We start from the raw sequence: 19,629 nt of genomic DNA, 5'->3' as shown, positions 1-19,629 counted from the left end.
ACCAGAACAAAAAGATATAAAGGGGTTATTTGGCGTGCACTCAGCCTATATAGGGCGAGGTGCTGGTATAATGGACCAAAGGCCCGAATCTAATAGAGTAATAAAATTCACCGCACTCTCTAAGTGAGTGCGGTGAATTTTATTACTCTATCAGAACAAAAAGATGTCAGCTGAAAAGGAAACATGATGAAAACATTTTACAAAATTCATGCTCCACTATGCTATAATGTAACTGGAATGATAATTTTCTGGTCACTGTGGGTGAGTCATATTATGCCTAATCCACCCACCTTGACTTCTTTTCTTGAAAATGCTGCCTACTAGTGTTATTAGATCCATAGAAAAAAAACACTGGAGTATATGTCCATATTTAAACAAGTTACAAGTTTATTATGTCACAATTCACAATTCACAGATTAGTTCATATAAATACAAAAGATACCAGCTAAGTCAGTCAGGGAAAAACCGGGTAGCACAGACCAAAACACAGTGCGGATCACACCCGATGTCGTAAACAGATAATAATAAAGTGCATAGTGCAAATATGGGCAAGCAGAAACACAGGGGTATATTTAATCCGTATGAAAAGGTCATTTGGCCCTATAAAGAGGCTCAAAAAGTCTAAGGAGAAACAATCATTCCCACCCCGGGTTCTTACCCATACACTGGCATCAAGGAGGATCCACACCGTAGCCCCAACGCGCGTTGGCATATAAAATATCGGTCAGAGTCTCATCCAGGAGAGTGGGATGATTTTTTTCTCACTTGTCATCTGTGTGTATGCAATCCGTTTTTTTACTCAGCATTTATTAATCTTTTACATTATCATTTACAGTGTCCTGTGTTACACAATTGCAATGTATCTGTAAAAATTGCATACCACCCTGATGGTCCATATGGCATGCAATTTTTTTTCTCACACCCATCCGATTTCGGAGTGAAATTGCAGCATGCTGAGAAAAAATCCGCAAATCTCCACTGTCTCACTAAATAACATATTTTCTCGGATTGCACTCGTCTGATTTATACACAAGTAGTAGCAAGGTCTTAAAGAGGTTGTCCAGTCCAAATCGGTAAGTCTGCAGTCACACTGTGTGGCTGCAGACGTGCAGATCAGGATGCAAAAGTAAAGCCAGCAACCAACCCCAGATCCAAAAAAAATTACAAAGCTACAGGTCTCGGAAAATGGTGACAATTGCAAATACTTTTTTTCATGCACAATTTGGAATTTTTCTCACTACTAAAATGAAAAAAAAACAACAACCTGTATATGTTTGATATATGTGTACTCGTACTGACCTCGGGGATCATATTGCCATGTCAGTTTTACCAAATAGTGAACATGGTAAATAATTTTAAAAAAAACAACTCGTCCCGCAAAAAACAAGCCCTCATATGGCCATATTGCCTGAAAAAAAAAAGTTATGGCTCTTGGAAGAAGGCAGGAAAAAACAAAAACTGAAAAGGGCCATGGCGTGAAGGGGTTTAAAAGTAGAAAAAATTCTGAAATGATTCTTCTTGATATGATTATTTTTTTACTTGACATAAACCTGACTATGTGAAAGGGGTTGTGCAGTCTTTTTATGTAAACTGATTCTCTGTGTATTTGCTCTCAGCCTCATGTCTTCATTAGCTGTATATATGAAAATGTCCTTATTTGTTATATTTATGAATCATAGCAGAAGTGTTCATAAAACATATAAAACTCCAGGTCAACAGACTGTTTATATTATGCAGGGACGATACTATTACTTATTTTCTTCTTTTCAATTTTGAGTGCCAAAAACTACTATTTTAAAGGGTGTTATTTATGTTTTAAATTTCTGTCATTCAGCCTAAAGAATTTACGAAAAGAAGAGCAAATGAAGACTCCTCACGGTACTCACAGGAAACAAAACTATTCTGTAAGGACAACCCCACATCAGTAAAAAGTGGACGAGAGTTAACTGGAATAGTTATTAATCTCACACTAGAGATCATCTACCTACTGACTGGAGAGGTGAGGGATTCTGGGAATTGATCCTAACTACCTAGGGGTGCAAAATCTTTTCTGGCCCAAAGCCCAGAATGTACTGCTCACAATGGCTGCAAGAAATGAAAGGGTTATTTATGGCTTTGTAATTAAACTGTCCTTATGCAATAAGCAAGTAACTCTCTAGGCACTTGCTTATTTGTGAGCCTGTGATAGGCTACACATTAGCCAATCTGAAAAGGCAGAGCTGTAGGGGGAGGGGGAGAATAGCAGACTGAACCAATAATGAGACAGGAGGTGTGTCTCAGACTACCTCAGACTCCATGTAAGCACTGTGGGTTCATTGTGATCACATCGTAACTCTGTCCTTAAGGAGCTATGTGAAAAAGCACTCTACTGAAACTGCCCTTACTCTAATGATCTACTAACAGTTAAATCTAATGGCCACTACTCCCTGTCTCCGCAGTATTCAACACTGGATGACCAGCTCCTCCTCACTATGCTCCGCTCTATCGTTCTGAAGGATACTGCTCTCTGTTGGTTCTCCTACCAACCTTTCTGATCGCTCCTTCACAGTATCTATTGCTGGCTCCTCTTCCTCTCCTCTCTCCCACATTATCGAGGTTCCTCAGGTTTCAGTCCTACATCTCCTCCACTTCTCTCTATTCACTGCCCCTATTGGATAAACCATCAATAGATTTTATTTTCGGCATCATCTCTACGCTGATGACGCCAAATTAAACACTTTGTCTCCTGACATTACACCTACATTACTACAACATAATATTAATTCTTTGTCTATTGTCACTAAATTCAAGTTCTCTATCTAAAATTGAATCTGTCAAAAACTGAACTCCTTGTGTTTCTTCCCTGACCTTCCTAAACTCAACATTTTCATTTCCGTATGTGGTTCTACTAACTCCCAAGCAGTAAACCAGCTGTCTTGAGGTTATACTTGACTTGGATATTTCCTTCACTCCCTACATCGGATCACTCTCTCTCATGTCACCTGCACCTCAAAAGCATCACTAAATTCGACCTTTTCTTACCTTTGACTCTGCAAAAACTCTCACTGTTCTTAACCATTCTAATCTGGACTACTTCAACTCTCTACTAATCGGTCTCACTCTTACTAAACTCTCCCCTCTCCAATCCGTCCTGAATGCAGCAGCCAGGATTTTATTACTGTCCAATCTCCACACTGACATCTCTACCCTGAGTCAGTCTCTGCACTGGTTGCTCATCCGTTACAAAGTTCAATACAAACTTATCACTGTCACCAACAAAACGCTCCACAGTTCTGCACCGCCCTACATCTTCTCCCTCGTCTCAGTCTACTACCCTACCCGTGCCCTCCGTTCCGCTAATGACCTAAAATCGTCAATAATCTGAACCTCCCACTCCTGTCTCCAAGACTTCTCGTGTGCTGAGCCAGGAAAATTGTCTGGAATGCACTACCCTGGACAATTAAAGTCATTCCCAACACCCACAGTTTTAAGTGGGCCCTAAAAACACATTTCTTTAGACAGGTTTATCGTCTCATTTCACTGAACAAACTGTTCCCGTTTTACCCTACCAAAATTTTCCTCAGAATCTGGTCCCTTGTATCATCTGCTTGCACACCCTCCATGCATTTCGTAGCACTTTGTATCTGTACCTATAAAGATAGGGAAACCATTGGTATAATGTTTATGTGTGTGTATATATACACAGCTCTGGCAAAAATTAAGAGACCACCACATCAAAACCCTGTCATGGCAGAACAATCTCCAGACCTGAACCCCATTGAAAACATCTGGAATGTAATGAAGAGGATGATGGATAGTCACAAGCCATCAAACAAAGAACTGCTTACATTTTTGCACCAGAAGTAGTGTGAAAGACTGGTGGAAAGCATGCCAAGACGCATGAAAGCTGTGATTAAAAATCATGGTTATTCCACAAAATATTGATTTCTGAACTCTTCCTGAGTTAAAACATTAGTATTATTGTTTCTAAATGATTGTGAACTTGTTTTCTTTGCATTATTTGAGGTCTGAAAGCACTGGGTTTTTTTGGGTTTTCTTTGACCATTTCTTCTTTTCAGAAAAAAAAATACAAAATTTATTGCTTGGAAATTCGGAGACATGTTGGCAGAAGTTTATAGACTAAATAAACAATTTACATTTTGCTCAAAAATATACCTATAAAGAGAAAAATCAGACAAACTGAACATTTTACAGTGGTCTCTTAGTTTTTGCCAGAGCTGTATAAATCTAATATATAAAGCTGAATGTGTGTGTGTGTGTGTGTGTGTGTATGTATGTGTGTTTGTCCGGGATTGGCATCTGCACCGTCGCAGCTACAGCCACAAAATTTTGCACAGTCACATGTCAGGACCCCGAGAGCAGCCTGTGAGGCGAAATTTTAACCCCGCGCGTTCCAATTCACCAAACAATTTTGCCCCTATCTACATAATGGGGAAAAAGTGAAAGAAAAAAGTGTTGGAGGCAAATTGACAGCTGCCAGATGTGAACAAGGGGGACTTAAAGAGTGAGAGCGATGGCGCCAAAGAGTATATACCGTACAGTTGCTAAGGTGGGGCCCGACATGGAATACTCACCACACATGGGGATATGAACACACACGCAAAATGCGCCACACACTACCACGTGCTTGAACACATATACCACCCTCAGCACACATTTCACCACACATACACCAACCTCGCCACATAAAAGTCGAAACACAAAAGTCACCACTCAAAACTCGCCATGCACAAAATTCGCCACATGCAAAACTAGGGTCACGCAAAACTCGCCACACGTGCAAAACTCACCTCATGGAAAACTCGCCACCTGCAAAACTTGCACATGGGGAAAAATTGCCACATGCACAAAAGTTGCAACACATGCAAAAGTTGCCTCACACAAAACTTGCACCTACTCAAAACGCACCACACATAAAACTCGCCATGCGCAAAACTTGCCATGCGCAAAACTTGCTGCACACAACTTGCTACACCAACCTGTCACATGCAACTCGACACACAAAAAGTTGCTACACGCATGTCGCCACAAAACTCATCTCACAAAAGTCGCTACATGCATGTCGCCACACGCAACTCAACACACACAACTTGACACATGAAACTCGCCCTAAAACACACACAAGTCTGGTATTATCCTTCAAAAATAAAAATCTGATTAATAAGCAGACAAACTACAAGAGCAACAAATGTACCATATAGGAAATACGGCAGCTGTCAGTCACATGACCTGTCTATTATGTGTATGTGTGAGCTAATATATACTGCCAGGGGGAGGGCTTCCTGTTGACTGGGGATTTATCAGGCCAATTTAGCTTACAAATACTGAGGTAAAAATACTGACCAAATAACATGTGAACGAGGTCTAATACAGGAGGAGATGACACACACACACACACACACACACACACATATATACTATATACAGGAGGAGATGACATACAGGTACATACTTGTTGTGAATTCTGTTGTCAAGCTCCCTCTTGTGGTCATGAATGGTACTTCGGCTGGTTCTGTCCATGGGCTTCCTCTGGTGGTTGTGAGTGGGGCTGTGGCTTCTAAGTTTCCTTCCACAGGTGACGAGGTTAATTCGTTAGCTGGCTGCTCTATTTAACTCCACTTAGATCATTGCTCCATGCCACCTGTCAATGTTCCAGTATTGGTCTAGTTCGCTCCTGGATCGTTCTTGTGACCTGTCTTCCCAGCAGAAGCTAAGTTCCTGCTTGTTTTTCTCTGGTTTGCTATTTTTCTGTCCAGCTTGCTATTTTGATTTTTGTCTTGCTTGCTGGAAGCTCTGGGACGCAGATGGAGCGCCTCCGCACCGTGAGTCGGTGCGGAGGGTCTTTTTGCGCCCTCTGCGTGGTCTTTTTGTAGTTTTTGTGCTGACCGCAAAGTTACCTTTCCTATCCTCTGTCTGTTCAGTAAGTCGGGCCTCACTTTGCTAAATCTATTTCAACTCTGTGTTTGTAATTTTCATCTTTACTCACAGTCATTAGATGTGGGGGGCTGCCTTTTCCTTTGGGGAATTTCTCTGAGGCAAGGTAGGCTTATTTTTTCTATCTTTAGGGCTAGCTAGTTCCTTAGGCTGTGACGAGTTGCATAGGGAGCGTTAGGAGCAATCCACGGCTATTTCTAGTGTGTGTGATAGGATTAGGGATTGCGGTCAGCAGAGTTCCCACGTCTCAGAGCTTGTTCTGTATTATTAGTAACTATCAGGTCATTCCGTGTGCTCTTAACCACCAGGTCCATTATTGTCCTAACCACCAGGTCATAACACATACTATATACAAGGGAGATGATTCACAGGTATATACTATATACAGGAGCAGATGACACACAGGTATATACTATACTAGATGGTGGCCCGTTTCTAACGCATCGGGTATTCTAGAATATGCATGACCACGTAGTATATTGCCCAGCCACGTAGTATATTGCCCAACCACATGGTTTATTGCCCAGCCATGTAGTATATTGCCCAGTCACGTACTATATTGCCCAGCTACGTAGTATATTGCCCAGTGACGTATATTGCCCAGCTATGTAGTATTTTGCCCAGTCACGTAGTATATTGCCCAGTCACGTAGTATATTGCCCAGTCACGTAATATATTGCCCAGTCACGTAGTATATTGCCCAGCCACGTAGTATATTGCCCAGCCACGTAGTATACAGCAGAGAGCCACGTAGTATACAGCACAGACACGTAGTATACTGCCCAGTCACATAGTATATTGGCCAGTCACATAGTATATTGCCCAGCCACGTAGTATATTGCCCAGCCACGTAGTATATTGCCCAGCCACGTATGTAACAGGTTAAAAAAGACTTAAAATAAAAAATAAACATATACTCACCTTCCGAGGGCCCCTTGTAGTGCTGGCGCCTGTGTGCGGAGCACGCGGCAGCTTCCGGTCCCAGGGTTGGTATGAGCGCAGGACCTGTGATGACGTCGCGGTCACATGACCGTGACGTCATGGCAGGTCCTTCTCGCATAGCATCCTTGGCACCGGAACCTGCCACTTGCACCGCCGAGGACAGCGCGCACGTCGGAGGGTGAGAATAACGTTTTTTTTTTAAATTATTATTATTATTTGTAACATTAGATATTTTTACTATTGATGCTGCATACACAGCATCAATAGTAAAAAGTTGGTCACACAGATCACACAGGGTTAATAGCTGCGTTAATGGAGTGCGTTACTCCGCGCTCCGGTAACGCTGGCATTAACCCTGTGTGAGGGCTGACTGGAGGGAAGTATGGAGCTGGCACTGACTGCGGGGAGGAAGGAGTGGCCATTTTGACGGTGGACTGTGCCCGTCGCTGATTGGTCGTGGCAATGGTCATGGGCGTTTTGCCATGACCAATCAGCGACTTGGATTTCCATGACAGACAGAGGCCGCGACCAATGAATATCCGTGACAGACAGACAGAAGGACAGACAGAAAGACGGAAGTGACCCTTAGACAATTATATACTAGATACAGGAGGAGATGACCAGGTATATACTATATACAGGAGGAGATGACACACAGGTATATACTATACAGGAGGAAATGACTTACAGGTATATACTATATACAGGAGGAGATGACATACAGTTATATACTATATACAGGAGGAGATGACATACAGGTATATACTATATAAAAGAGATGACACAGGTATATACAGGAGGAGATGACAATAAGCAGGTACATACTATATACAGGAGATGACATACAGGTATATACTATAGGAGGAGATAACATACAGGTATATACTATATACAGAAGAGATGACATACAGGTATATACAATATACAGGAGGAGATGACATACAGCAGGTATATACTATTTACAGGGAAGATGACCTACAGGTATATACTATATACAGGGAAGATGACATACAGGTATATACTGTATACAGGAGATGGCATACAGGTGTATACTATATATAAGGGAGATGACAAACCTGTATATACTAAGGGGAAAATGAGAGGTGTGAGGTGAAAATGAGAGGTGTGAGGTGAAAATGAAAAGGTGTGAGTGCAAAATGAGAGGAATGAGGGAAAATAGTGGAGTGATCAGAAAATGACAGATGTGAGGTCGAAATGACAAGGGTTAGGGGAGGAGTGACGGGGGAGTGAGAGGATTGAGGGGGAAAATAAGAGGAGTGAGGGGAAAAATGAGAGGTGTGAGGGGGAAATGAGAGGTGTAATGGGAAAATGAGAGAAGTGAGGTGCTAAATGAGAGCCGTGATGGGAAAATAAGAGAAGTGAGGTGCTATAACTAACCACAGATATTTACTATGCCCAGGCAACGCCGGGCTCTTCAGCTAGTATATATATATATTAATATAGAGAGAGAGTATACATATAATATATAAATATAGTCTTTTTTATGTAGGATTTTGCCCTTGTGAAGAAGTCCCAGAACCTCGTCACAGAATCCCCACCTCACTCACCGATTCATGAGAAAAGCAACATGGAGAAGATCATAAAACTCACCAACAAGATCATAGAGCTACTGACAGGAGAGGTGAGCGCTGCTGGGACATTCTAAAGACCTGGCCAAAATTGTTGGTCTTCAAAGCAACCCCAAAACATCTGTGATCCTCCATCATGTTTAACGGTAGGGATGGCATTCTGTTATGAAAAGCTGATTTTGTTTACTGTGAATATGATTGTTGCTTTCCAACATGAATTTTGATAACCTTAATCAGGTGCCACTTTCTTTAGCATCACGTGCAACTGAGAATAATTTGGGTGAGTTTTGCTAACAGTCTAATTTAAAAGGAGACCTCCTGACTTATCACTATTGGGCCACATGCACACGTTGAGCACTTACTTATTTTTTTACCTCAGTATTTTTAAGCCAAAGGCACACGACAGCAAAGGTCAGAGGACTGGAATCTGTTGTTTTGACAGATAGCACTCATCGCCATGTTTTTCAATGAAGCAGTGCATGTGTTCAATTTTTTTCTTGGACAGAATCAGGCCAAGGAACTTAGGCTAGGTTCACACCTGCATTATGAGTTTTACTTATCTGCAGAAAGAGAATTTATGTAATATGGATGTGTTACATAACAGATGCAAATATGAGCAGAAGTGCCTTGTTTACTATAATGGGGTCATTCTGCTGTCATTGCTAAACATTCGTTTTTACATCACTCACAGCTGAGCGGCATGGAAAGAGGTGCGGGGACCCATGCCGTCAGTCCCTTCATTCAGGGTGCTGTGATTGGTCTTGGTCAGTTAATCTGAGTGACTGATCACAGCATGATCGTGCAGGAGGTGCTGATATTTCAGCACTTCCCAACTGATCACACCAGGAGCACGGCGCGGCTAGTGGCTGAGCTCCTGCACTAACAACCATAGACGGTGCCAACACCACCCTTGGCTGTTTAACCCCCTAAATGCTAAAATCGAGAGCGATCTCAACAGTAGGAGTGAGACAGGGATGGGAGCTCCCTCTGCCTTCAGATCAGCACCCCGCGACGTCATTGCAGGGCCTAATCGTTGCCATGGTGACTTGGTGTCTTACTAGTGCATTGCAATGTATTATACCTGCAATTAAAGTGAAATAAGTGAAAGTTCCATAGAGCAGACCAAGGCAACCAAGGGGCTGAAAACAGTGGCCCATGGGCGGCACCATGCACGCCTGCAGTCACTCTCCATCCACGCTGACTGCATTGGTGGAGGAGGGTCTTCCAGATTCTTCCTCCACCAATCAGCGTGTGAAACAGCTGGCGCGATGATGTTATGTCATCGTGTCAGATGTGTACTGCGGCGATCAGCGCACTGGAGACAGATGCATAGCAGAGCACTGTGGGAACGGGAGAAAGAGGAGTATGTGTTTTTTTTTAATTTATTTGTGTATGGGATGTTAGACTGCACATGGGGAGGTTATGGGTCTTATGGACATGGGGAAGCTATGGGGTCTTATCATGGACATACGGAAGCTATATGAGTCTTATCATAGACATGGGGAGGCTATGGGGGTCTTATCATGGACATGGGAAAGCTATATGGGTCTTATAATGGTCATGTGGAGGCTATGGGGTCTTATAATGAACATGGAGAGGCTATGGAGTCTTATCATGGACATGGGGAGGCTATATGGGTCTTATCGTAGACATGGGGAGTGTGACAAAACACTCTGGGATTGCCTTTGCTGGGGTCAAAGGACACGTGGTTTGTGCATTGAATCTGAGGCGTACAGCAGGTTTCTGAGCAGGCTGACCTCAGGTCAGATTTATTAACGTGAAAGCAACACAAAAAACAAAACATAAAAATAAATCCTAGCCTGTCCGGCACTAACTAAACAAATACGTTGCTATCTCAACAACTGGGGGGGCTTCTCCCACCCAGCTAACATCACACAATTCTTGAGCAGAGCTCTTCACTCACGTTTGTCTCACACAGGCAGGCAATCTGTGTGCCCCAGGCAGACACTGGAAACACCCAGCTGGTCATCTTTTATTCCTGCAATCATTAACCCATTAGCACCCTGAAGATACTGAGTGGCCTAATTCACATAGGACAAACACCTGGGCGAGATATATCTGCCTCCAACTACCACACCAGCATGAGTCTTACATATCCCCCCCCTTGCTCAGACCACTCCGGTCGAGCAAGAACACTTTTGAAACAGTGCACTCGGGATAGGGCATCGGCGTTCCCCATCTGCACCCCAGGTCGGTGCTCCACCGTAAAAGAGTAAGCCTGCAGGGCAAGGAACCACCGGGTTACCCGACTATTACGGTCCTTGTGGAGGTGCATCCACTTGAGAGGGGCATGGTCTGTGACCAGCCTAAACTTCCTACCAGCCAGGTAATACTTGAGGGAGTCGAGAGCCCATTTAATGGCTAGGCACTCTTTTTCAACCACCGCATACCTCTGCTCATGTACATTCAGTTTCCGACTGAGATAGAGGACCGGGTGTTCGACTCCGTCCCTCACCTGGGAAAGTACAGCTCCGACACCAGTATCAGAGGCATCAGTTTGTACCACAAACTCGCTGCTGAAATCAGGAGTCACTAGTACGGGCTGAGAGCACAAAGCCCGTTTCAGGCTGTGGAAGGCCTCTTCAGCAGCTGAGGTCCATTTTACCATGACGGAACCCTTCCCCTTGGTAAGATCCGTCAAGGGAGTAGCCATGGCTGCAAAATTGGGTATGAACCGGCGATAATAGCCGGCAATCCCCAGGAAAGCCTGCACTTGTTTCTTGTTCACTGGTTGTGGCCAGCCCTGAATTGCCTGTATTTTGTCGATCTGGGGTTTAACCACTCCTCGGCCAATCACGTAGCCCAAGTATCTGGCTTCTTCAAGCCCGATGTGGCATTTCTTGGGGTTTGCCGTTAAACCTGCATCTCGCAGGTCATCAATCACCGCTTGTACCTTCTGGAGATGAGTTTCCCAGTCCATGCTGTAAATTACGATGTCATCCAGGTAGGCAGAAGCGTACTGTCTGTGAGGCCTCAAGACTCGATCCATCAATCTCTGGAACGTTGCGGGAGCTCCGTGAAGTCCAAACGGCATATAGACATACTGGAACAGACCTTCCGGTGTAGCAAATGCCGTCTTCTCTCTGGCCGCCTCGGCCAGAGGAATCTGCCAGTACCCCTTTGTTAAATCCAGGGTCGTAATGTATCGGGCTTTACCAAGCCGGTCGATCAACTCATCGACCCGGGGCATAGGGTACGCATCAAATTTAGAAACTGCATTCAGTTTCCTAAAGTCATTACAAAACCGGATGGAGCCATCCGGTTTAGGTATCAACACAATTGGACTGGACCAGGCGCTGTGTGACTCCTCAATGACTCCTAAGTCCAACATTGCCATCACTTCCCGGGAGACGGCTTCACGGCGGGCTTCCGGAATCCGGTAGGGCTTCACATGAACAGTGACGCCAGGCTCTGTGACAATCTCATGTTTCACCAACTTAGTCCGGCCAGGTTTTTCGGAGAAAAACTGTCGGTTCTGTAACAAAAATTGCTTAACCTCAGATTTTTGTCGTTCTGAGAGAGTCTCAGCAACCTGCACCTCTGGTACAGTAGGTGAACAAACCGGACGGGGCAGATCCGCCGTTAGGGCAGAGCGGTCTTTCCAGGATTTTATCAGATTCACATGATAAATCTGTTCCGGTTTTCTCTTACCCGGCTGGTACACTTTATAGTTCACTTCACCAACTCTTTCTCGGACCTCAAATGGGCCCTGCCATTTCGCCAGGAATATACTATCCACCGTAGGGATTAGGACCAACACCCTATCGCCGGGTGCAAATGTACGGACCTTAGCGCCTCTATCATAACTTTGCCTCTGGGCTCCCTGGGCCTGTAACATATGGTCCCTAACAATGGGCATGACAGCGGCAATACGATCCTGCATTTGTGTTACATGGTCGATCACCGTTTTAAAGGGAGTGACTTGACCTTCCCAGGTTTCTTTTGCGACGTCCAGCAGTCCCCGGGGACGACGGGCGTACAACAGTTCGAAAGGCGAAAACCCTGTGGAAGACTGGGGAACTTCCCTAATGGCAAACAGCAAATAGGGTAACAAGTAATCCCAGTTCTTCCCATCTTTGTCTATCGCCTTCCGGAGCATCTGTTTTAAGGTTTTGTTGAAGCGCTCAACCAGGCCATCTGTTTGAGGGTGATAGACAGACGTACGCAACGGGTCTATTTGTAAGAGCCTGCAGAGCTCCTTCATTACCCTCGACATAAAGGGAGTCCCCTGGTCGGTGAGTATCTGTTTTGGAATTCCCACCCGACTAAACACTTGTACCAATCCCTTGGTGATCGTCTTGGTAGCTGTGTTACGCAAAGGGACGGCTTCCGGGTAACGAGTGGCATAGTCCATGATGACTAGGATATGTTGGTGCCCACGTGCGGATCGGGGAAGGGGCCCAACCAAATCCATCCCAATTCTCTCAAAAGGGACCCCGATGATAGGAAGGGGTACCAAAGGGCTACGGAACTGAGATTTAGGGGCCGCGATTTGGCACTCTGGACAGGACTCACAATAGTTACGCACATCACAATGTATTCCAGGCCACACAAAACAATGCAATATCCTTTCTGTGGTTTTCTGTACCCCCAGATGCCCCCCCATTATATGTCCGTGGGCCAAATCCAGTACCTTCCGCCGATAAGGTTTGGGTACCACTAACCGTTGCACTGTGTCTTCCCCTTTTTTTTCTACCTGGTAGAGCAAATCATTTTCAAGAACCATATACGGGTACGCTAGCCTAGTGTCAGGTTCTACGGGTACCCCATCTATCATTTTTACATTTTTCCTAGCCGGAGTTAGGGTAGGATCTTTCATTTGCTCGCTGTGGAAGTCATCCACCTGGACTCCCAAATCTGGCAGGCAGGGTGCCGGATGGCTGTCTGCCTCCGCCTCTCGCTGAGGTTCCTCAGTTTCCTCTGTTTCCCCCGCCATGACGGAGAAGGGGTACTGAAGGTTAGATTCACCAACCTCCCCAGCAACATCTTCCTGTGGGGTCTCCTCTAGGGACTCGGGACCTCCAGATGGCATGGGAGAAGATTCACGGGTACAGCTACCGTGAAGGAGCAACTGATTCTCCCACAACTGCCAGAAATAGGGAAAATCCCTGCCCAGGATTACTTCCTGTAACAATGCGGGGACGAGTCCCACTTTGTGCTGCACTGACCCATAGGGAGTAGAAATCCATATTACCGCTGTTAAGTACGAGCGGGTGTCACCATGCACACACGTCACAGAAAACTTGTCAGACGGACCAGACGGAAGTGCCACCAGACTAGCTTTCACCAGAGTCACCACACTTCCAGAGTCTAGTAATGCCACAACATTTTTCCCATCAACAGATAATTCACACAGGTGTTTCACTGTATCATTTTGACCCGCATTCACACTCACTAGCTGTGTAACCAAAGACATGCGTTTTCTAGAGTCTATAACGTCGCACTGCATGGGTTCAGCGGTAACAGGACAGTTCGCAGAAACATGACCCTTCTCATGGCAGCGGAAACACCTAACAGGTCCCCTACTGAGACCACCGTCCAATACTCTTGGTCTCGGAGTGCGAGCAGTCCCGGACTCCTCCCCCACAGTTTTAAGCGATTTTCCTTCACCCATGGTCCCTGGAACAGTCTTACCGGTTCCACGAGGAGGAGGCACAGACCGGGGGTTGGCGGTGTCGTCGGGAAGTCCTTCTGCCACGGAATAACGCTCGACCAACTCCACAAGTTGATCCGCTGTCGTGGGATTTCCTTGGCTTACCCACCTTTTCAGCGCTGGGGGTAGTACTCTCAGGTACTTGTCCAGGACAACCCGCTGGATTATTTCGGGTATTGTCAGTACCTCGGGTTGCAGCCATTTCTTTGTCAAGTAGATCAGATCGAACATCTGAGACCGCGCCGGTTTATCTTGCTGGTATGTCCACTGATGTACCCTCTGTGCACGGACAGCCGTCGTCACACCCAGCCGGGCCAGGATCTCAGCTTTCAGCTTCTCAAAGTCCTGAGCGACCTCCGGGTCCAAATCATGGTAAGCTTTTTGGGCCTCGCCGGAGAGAAACGGGGCAATCAAATCGGCCCATCGTGCCTTCGGCCACTTCTCTCTCAATGCCGTCCGCTCAAACGTTGTCAGGTATGCCTCGACGTCATCTTCTGCAGTCAGCTTTTGCCAGTATCGACTCACATGGATCCTTCTGGACTCTGCTTCCGGGTCAGCGTCAGGCATGCTCACCAGGCGCTGCGCCACCTGTTGGAGAAGTTGGCGGTCTGCAACCGTCATGTCCAGTAACTCCTTCAGCTGTGCGGCCATCAAGCGATTAGCTTCGTGCTGTGCGGCAGTGGCCTGCTGCTGTACGGCAGTGGACTGTACTAAGGCTTTCACCACGTCTTCCATGCTGTCGCCTGTGCCACGGTATGCCCGCGTTCTCCACCACAATGTGACAAAACACTCTGGGATCGCCTTTGCTGGGGTCAAAGGACACGTGGTTTGTGCATTGAATCTGAGGCGTACAGCAGGTTTCTGAGCAGGCTGACCTCAGGTCAGATTTATTAACGTGAAAGCAACACAAAAAACAAAACATAAAAATAAATCCTAGCCTGTCCGGCACTAACTAAACAAATACGTTGCTATCTCAACAACTGGGGGGGCTTCTCCCACCCAGCTAACATCACACAATTCTTGAGCAGAGCTCTTCACTCACGTTTGTCTCACACAGGCAGGCAATCTGTGTGCCCCAGGCAGACACTGGAAACACCCAGCTGGTCATCTTTTATTCCTGCAATCATTAACCCATTAGCACCCTGAAGATACTGAGTGGCCTAATTCACATAGGACAAACACCTGGGCGAGATATATCTGCCTCCAACTACCACACCAGCATGAGTCTTACAGGAGGATATGGGGTCTTAACATGGACATGGGTAGGCAATGTGGATCTTAACATGAACATGAGGAGGCTGTTTGGGCCTCAGATGCTGGTCATGGGGAGGCTTTGTGGGGCTCATATGGTGGCCATGGGGAAGCTGTGCGGGGCTCATGTGGTGGCCATGGGAAGGCTGTGTGGACCTCAGATACTGGCCATGGGGAGGCTTTGTGGGGCTCATGTGCTGGACATGGGGAGGCTGTATGGAGCTCATATGCTGGACATGTGGAGGATGTATGGGGCTCATATGCTGGACATGGGGAGGCTGTGTGGGGCTCATGCTGGACATGGGGAGGCTGTGTGGGGCTCATATGGTGACCATGGGGAGGCTGTGTGGTGCTCATATGGTGGCCATAGGGAGGCTGTGTGGGGCTGATATGGAGACCATGGAGAAGCTGTGTGGGGCTCACCTGGTGGTCATGGGGAGGCAGTGTGGGGTTCACCTGGTGGCCATGGGGGGGCAGTGTGGGGCTCACCTGGTGGCCATGGGAAGTTTGTGTGAGCCTCAGATGCTGGCCATGGGAAGGCTTTGTGGGGCTCATATGCTGGACATGGGGAGGCTGTATGGGGCTCGTATGCTGGACATGTGGAGGATGTGTGGAGCTCATATGCTGGACATGGGGAGGCTGTGTGGGGCTCATATGCTGGATGTGTGGAGGCTGTGTGGGGCTCATATGGTGGCCATGGGGAGGCTGTGTGGGCTTATATGATGGCCATGGGGAAGCTGTATGGGCCTCATATGCTGGACATGGGGAGGCTGTGTGGTCCTCATATGCTGGATATAGGGAGGCTGTGTTAGCCTCATATGGTGGCCATGGGGAGGCTGTGTGGGGCTCACCTGGTGGTCATGGGGAGGCAGTGTGGGGCTCACCTGGTGGCCATGGGGAGGCAGTGTGGGGTTCACCTGGTGGCCATGGGGAGGCGGTGTGGGGCTAACCTGGTGGCCTTGGGGAGGCAGTGTGGGGCTCACCTGGTGGTCATGGGGAGGCAGTGTGGGGCTCACCTGGTGGCCATGGGGAGGCGGTGTGGGGCTAACCTGGTGGCCTTGGGGAGGCAGTGTGGGGCTCACCTGGTGGCCATGGGGACGCAGTGTGGGGCTCAGATGCTGGCCATGGGAAGGCTTTGTGGGGCTCATATGCTGGACATGGGGAGGCTGTATGGGGCTCATACGCTGTACATGTGGAGGATGTGTGGGGCTCATATGCTGGACATGGGGAGGCTGTGTGGGGCTCATGTGCTGGACATGTGGAGGCTGTGTGGGGCTTATATGGTGGCCATGGGGAGGCTGTGTGGGCTTATATGGTGGCCATGGAGAGGCTGTGTGTAGCTTATATGGTGGCCATGGGGAAGCTGTATGGGTCTCGTATGCTGGACATGGGGAGGCTGTGTGAGTCTCATGGTGGCCAAGAAGAGGCTGTGAGGGGCTCATAGGGTGGCCATGGGAAGGCTGTGTGGGGCTCATATAGTGGACATGAGGAGGCCGTGTGGGCTTCATATGTTGGACATGGGGAGGCTGTTTGGGGCTCATATAGTGGCCATGGGGAGGCAGTGTGGGGCTTATATGGTGGCCATGGGGAGGCCTTGTGGGTCTCATATGCTGGACATGGGGAGGCCTTGTGGGTCTCATATGCTGGACATGGGGAGGCTTTGTGGGGCTCATATGCTGGACATGGGGAAGCTGTATGGGGCTCGTATGCTGGACATGGGGAGGCTATGTGGGGCTCATATGCTGGACATTGGGAGCCTGTATGGTGCTCGTATGCTGTACATGTGGAGGGTGTGTGGGGCTCACATGGTGGCCATGGAGAGGCTCTGTGGGCCTCATGCTGGACAGGGGAAGGCTGTATGGGCCTCATATGCTGGACATGGGGAGGCTGTGTGGGCCTCAGATGCTGGCCCTGGGGAGGCTGTGTGGGCCTCAGATGCTGGCCCTAGGGAGGCTGTGTGGGCCTCAGATGCTGGCCCTGGTGAGGCTGTGTGGGCATCATATGATATATTAAAGGGGCTGGATTTGGGTTCAAACGGTATATAGATGGATATCAGCATACTTAATTCTACTTAATTCTACTTAATATTAAGTGATATAATTAATATTAATATAATTATTAATATAATTAAAATTAATATATTGATATTATTATGGAGCCTAAATAATTTCAGCCTATCAGTTCGGCCCTCCACAACAGTCAGGTTCTCTCATGTGGCCCCTCGGGAAAATTAATTGCCCACCCCTGTTCTTATCACATCCCTTCAGATATTTGTAGACCGCTATTAAGTCCCCTCTTAGCCTTCTGTTTTAAAAGCTGAACATTCGCAGATGCTTTATCCTTTCCTCGTAGGACATACTTTGCAGTCCGCTCACTGTTATGAACAGGTGATTCAGAACCACAATGGACCTAGTGGTTAAGAGCACACAAAGTGACCTGATAGTTACTAATATAGGACGAGCTCTGAGACGTGGAAACTCTGCTGACCGCAATCCCTAATCCTATCAAACCACACTAGAGGTAGCCGTGGAGCGCTCCTAACAAAAACTTGGCGCCTCGGGCACAGCCTGAGAAACTAGCTAGCCCTGAAGATAGAAAAATAAGCCTACCTTGCCTCAGAGAAATTCCCCAAAGGAAAAGGCAGCCCCCCACATATAATGACTGTGAGTAAGATGAAAATACAAACACAGAGATTAAATAGATTTTAGCAAAGTGAGGCCCGACTTACTGAATAGACCGAGGATAGGAAACATAGCTTTGTGGTCAGCACAAAAACCTACAAACAACCACGCAGAGGGGGCAAAAAGACCCTCCGCACCGACTAATGGTACGGAGGTGCTCCCTCTGCGTCTCAGAGCTTCCAGCAAGCAAGAAAAACCAATATAGCAAGCTGGACAGAAAATATAGCAAACAAAAGTAACACAAGCAAAACTTAGTTTATGCAGGGCAGACAGGCCACAAGAACGATCCAGGAGAGAGCTAGACCAATACTGGAACATTGACTGGAGGCCAGGAACAAAGAACTAGGTGGAGTTAAATAGAGCAGCACCTAACGACTTAACCTCGTCACCTGAGGAAGGAAACTCAGAAGCCGCAGCCCCACTCACATCCACCAGAGGAAGCTCATAGACAGAACCAGCCGAAGTACCACTCATGACCACAGGAGGGAGCTTGACCACAGAATTCACAACAGCTCACCATCCTGGTAGCTCTTCTCTGAACTTGCTCTAGTTTTTCAATGTATTTTTTAAAATGTGGGGCCCAGAGCTGAACACAGTATTCCAGATGAGGTATAACCAAGGAGGAATAGACGGGAATGATTACTTCACGTGATCTAGACTCTGTGCTTCTCTTAATACATATTCCAGAACTGTATTTGCGTTTTTTGCTGCTGCATCACACTGTAAACTCATGTGCTGTCTGTGATCTATTAGTATACCCAAGTCTTTTTCACACGTGCTGTTGCTTAGTTCTATTCCTCCCATTCTGCAGATGTAATTTTTGTTTTGCTTGCCCAGATGTAGAATCTTGCATTTCTTCCTGTTAAATACCATTCTATTAGTCGCCCATTGTTCAAGCTTATCAAAATCCTTCTGAATCCTTTCTCTGTCTAGTGTTAAGATACCTTCACACTCAGCGATATCGCTAGCGATCCGTGACGTTGCAGTGTCCTGGGCCGCGCTTAGTAACCCGATGTTTACCCTGGTTACCAGCGTAAACGTAAAAAAAAAAAAACACTACATACTTACCTTCCGCTGTCTGTCCTCCGGCGCTGTGCTTCTCTGCACTGTGAACGCCGGCCAGCCGGAAAGCAGAGCACAGCGGTGACGTCACTGCTGTGCTTTCCGGCTGGCGCTCACAGTCAGTGCAGAGAAGCACAGCACCGGGGGACAGACACCGGAAGGTAAGTATGTAGTGTTTTTTTTTTTTTACGTTTACGCTGGTAACCAGGGTAAACATCGGGTTACTAAGCGCGGCCCTGCGCTTAGTAACCCGATGTTTACCCTGGTTACCAGGGGACCGGCATCATTGGTCGCTGGAGAGCTGTCTGTGTGACAGCTCTCCAGCGACCAAACAGCGACGCTGCAGCGATCGGGACCGTTGTCTGGATCGCTGCAGCGTCGCTAAATGTGACGGTACCTTTAGCGATCCCTCCTAGCTTTGCATCATCTGCAAATGTAATTAGTTTACCTTCAGTTCCCTTATCTTGATCATTTATAAAACTGTTGAACAACACTT

The 19,629-nt window shown here is 46.9% G+C and overlaps 1 protein-coding gene across 1 annotated transcript in view; it reads left to right on the top strand.

The window, feature by feature from the left end:
* The window catches only part of LOC138665342 (gastrula zinc finger protein XlCGF53.1-like), a 72,504-nt gene that overhangs the window by 28,333 nt on the left and 24,542 nt on the right, over positions 1 to 19,629 (top strand). The window contains exons 3-4 of the mRNA XM_069752734.1: positions 1,835 to 1,999; positions 8,387 to 8,518. Of these exons, the coding sequence (XP_069608835.1) occupies positions 1,835 to 1,999; positions 8,387 to 8,518 (297 nt within the window). The remainder of the gene's footprint in view (positions 1 to 1,834; positions 2,000 to 8,386; positions 8,519 to 19,629) is intronic.

Source organism: Ranitomeya imitator, chromosome 2 (genome assembly GCF_032444005.1).
Source record: "Ranitomeya imitator isolate aRanImi1 chromosome 2, aRanImi1.pri, whole genome shotgun sequence".
In the NCBI taxonomy this organism is placed as follows: domain Eukaryota; kingdom Metazoa; phylum Chordata; class Amphibia; order Anura; family Dendrobatidae; genus Ranitomeya; species Ranitomeya imitator.
This window is presented reverse-complemented; position numbering and strand designations above follow the sequence as displayed.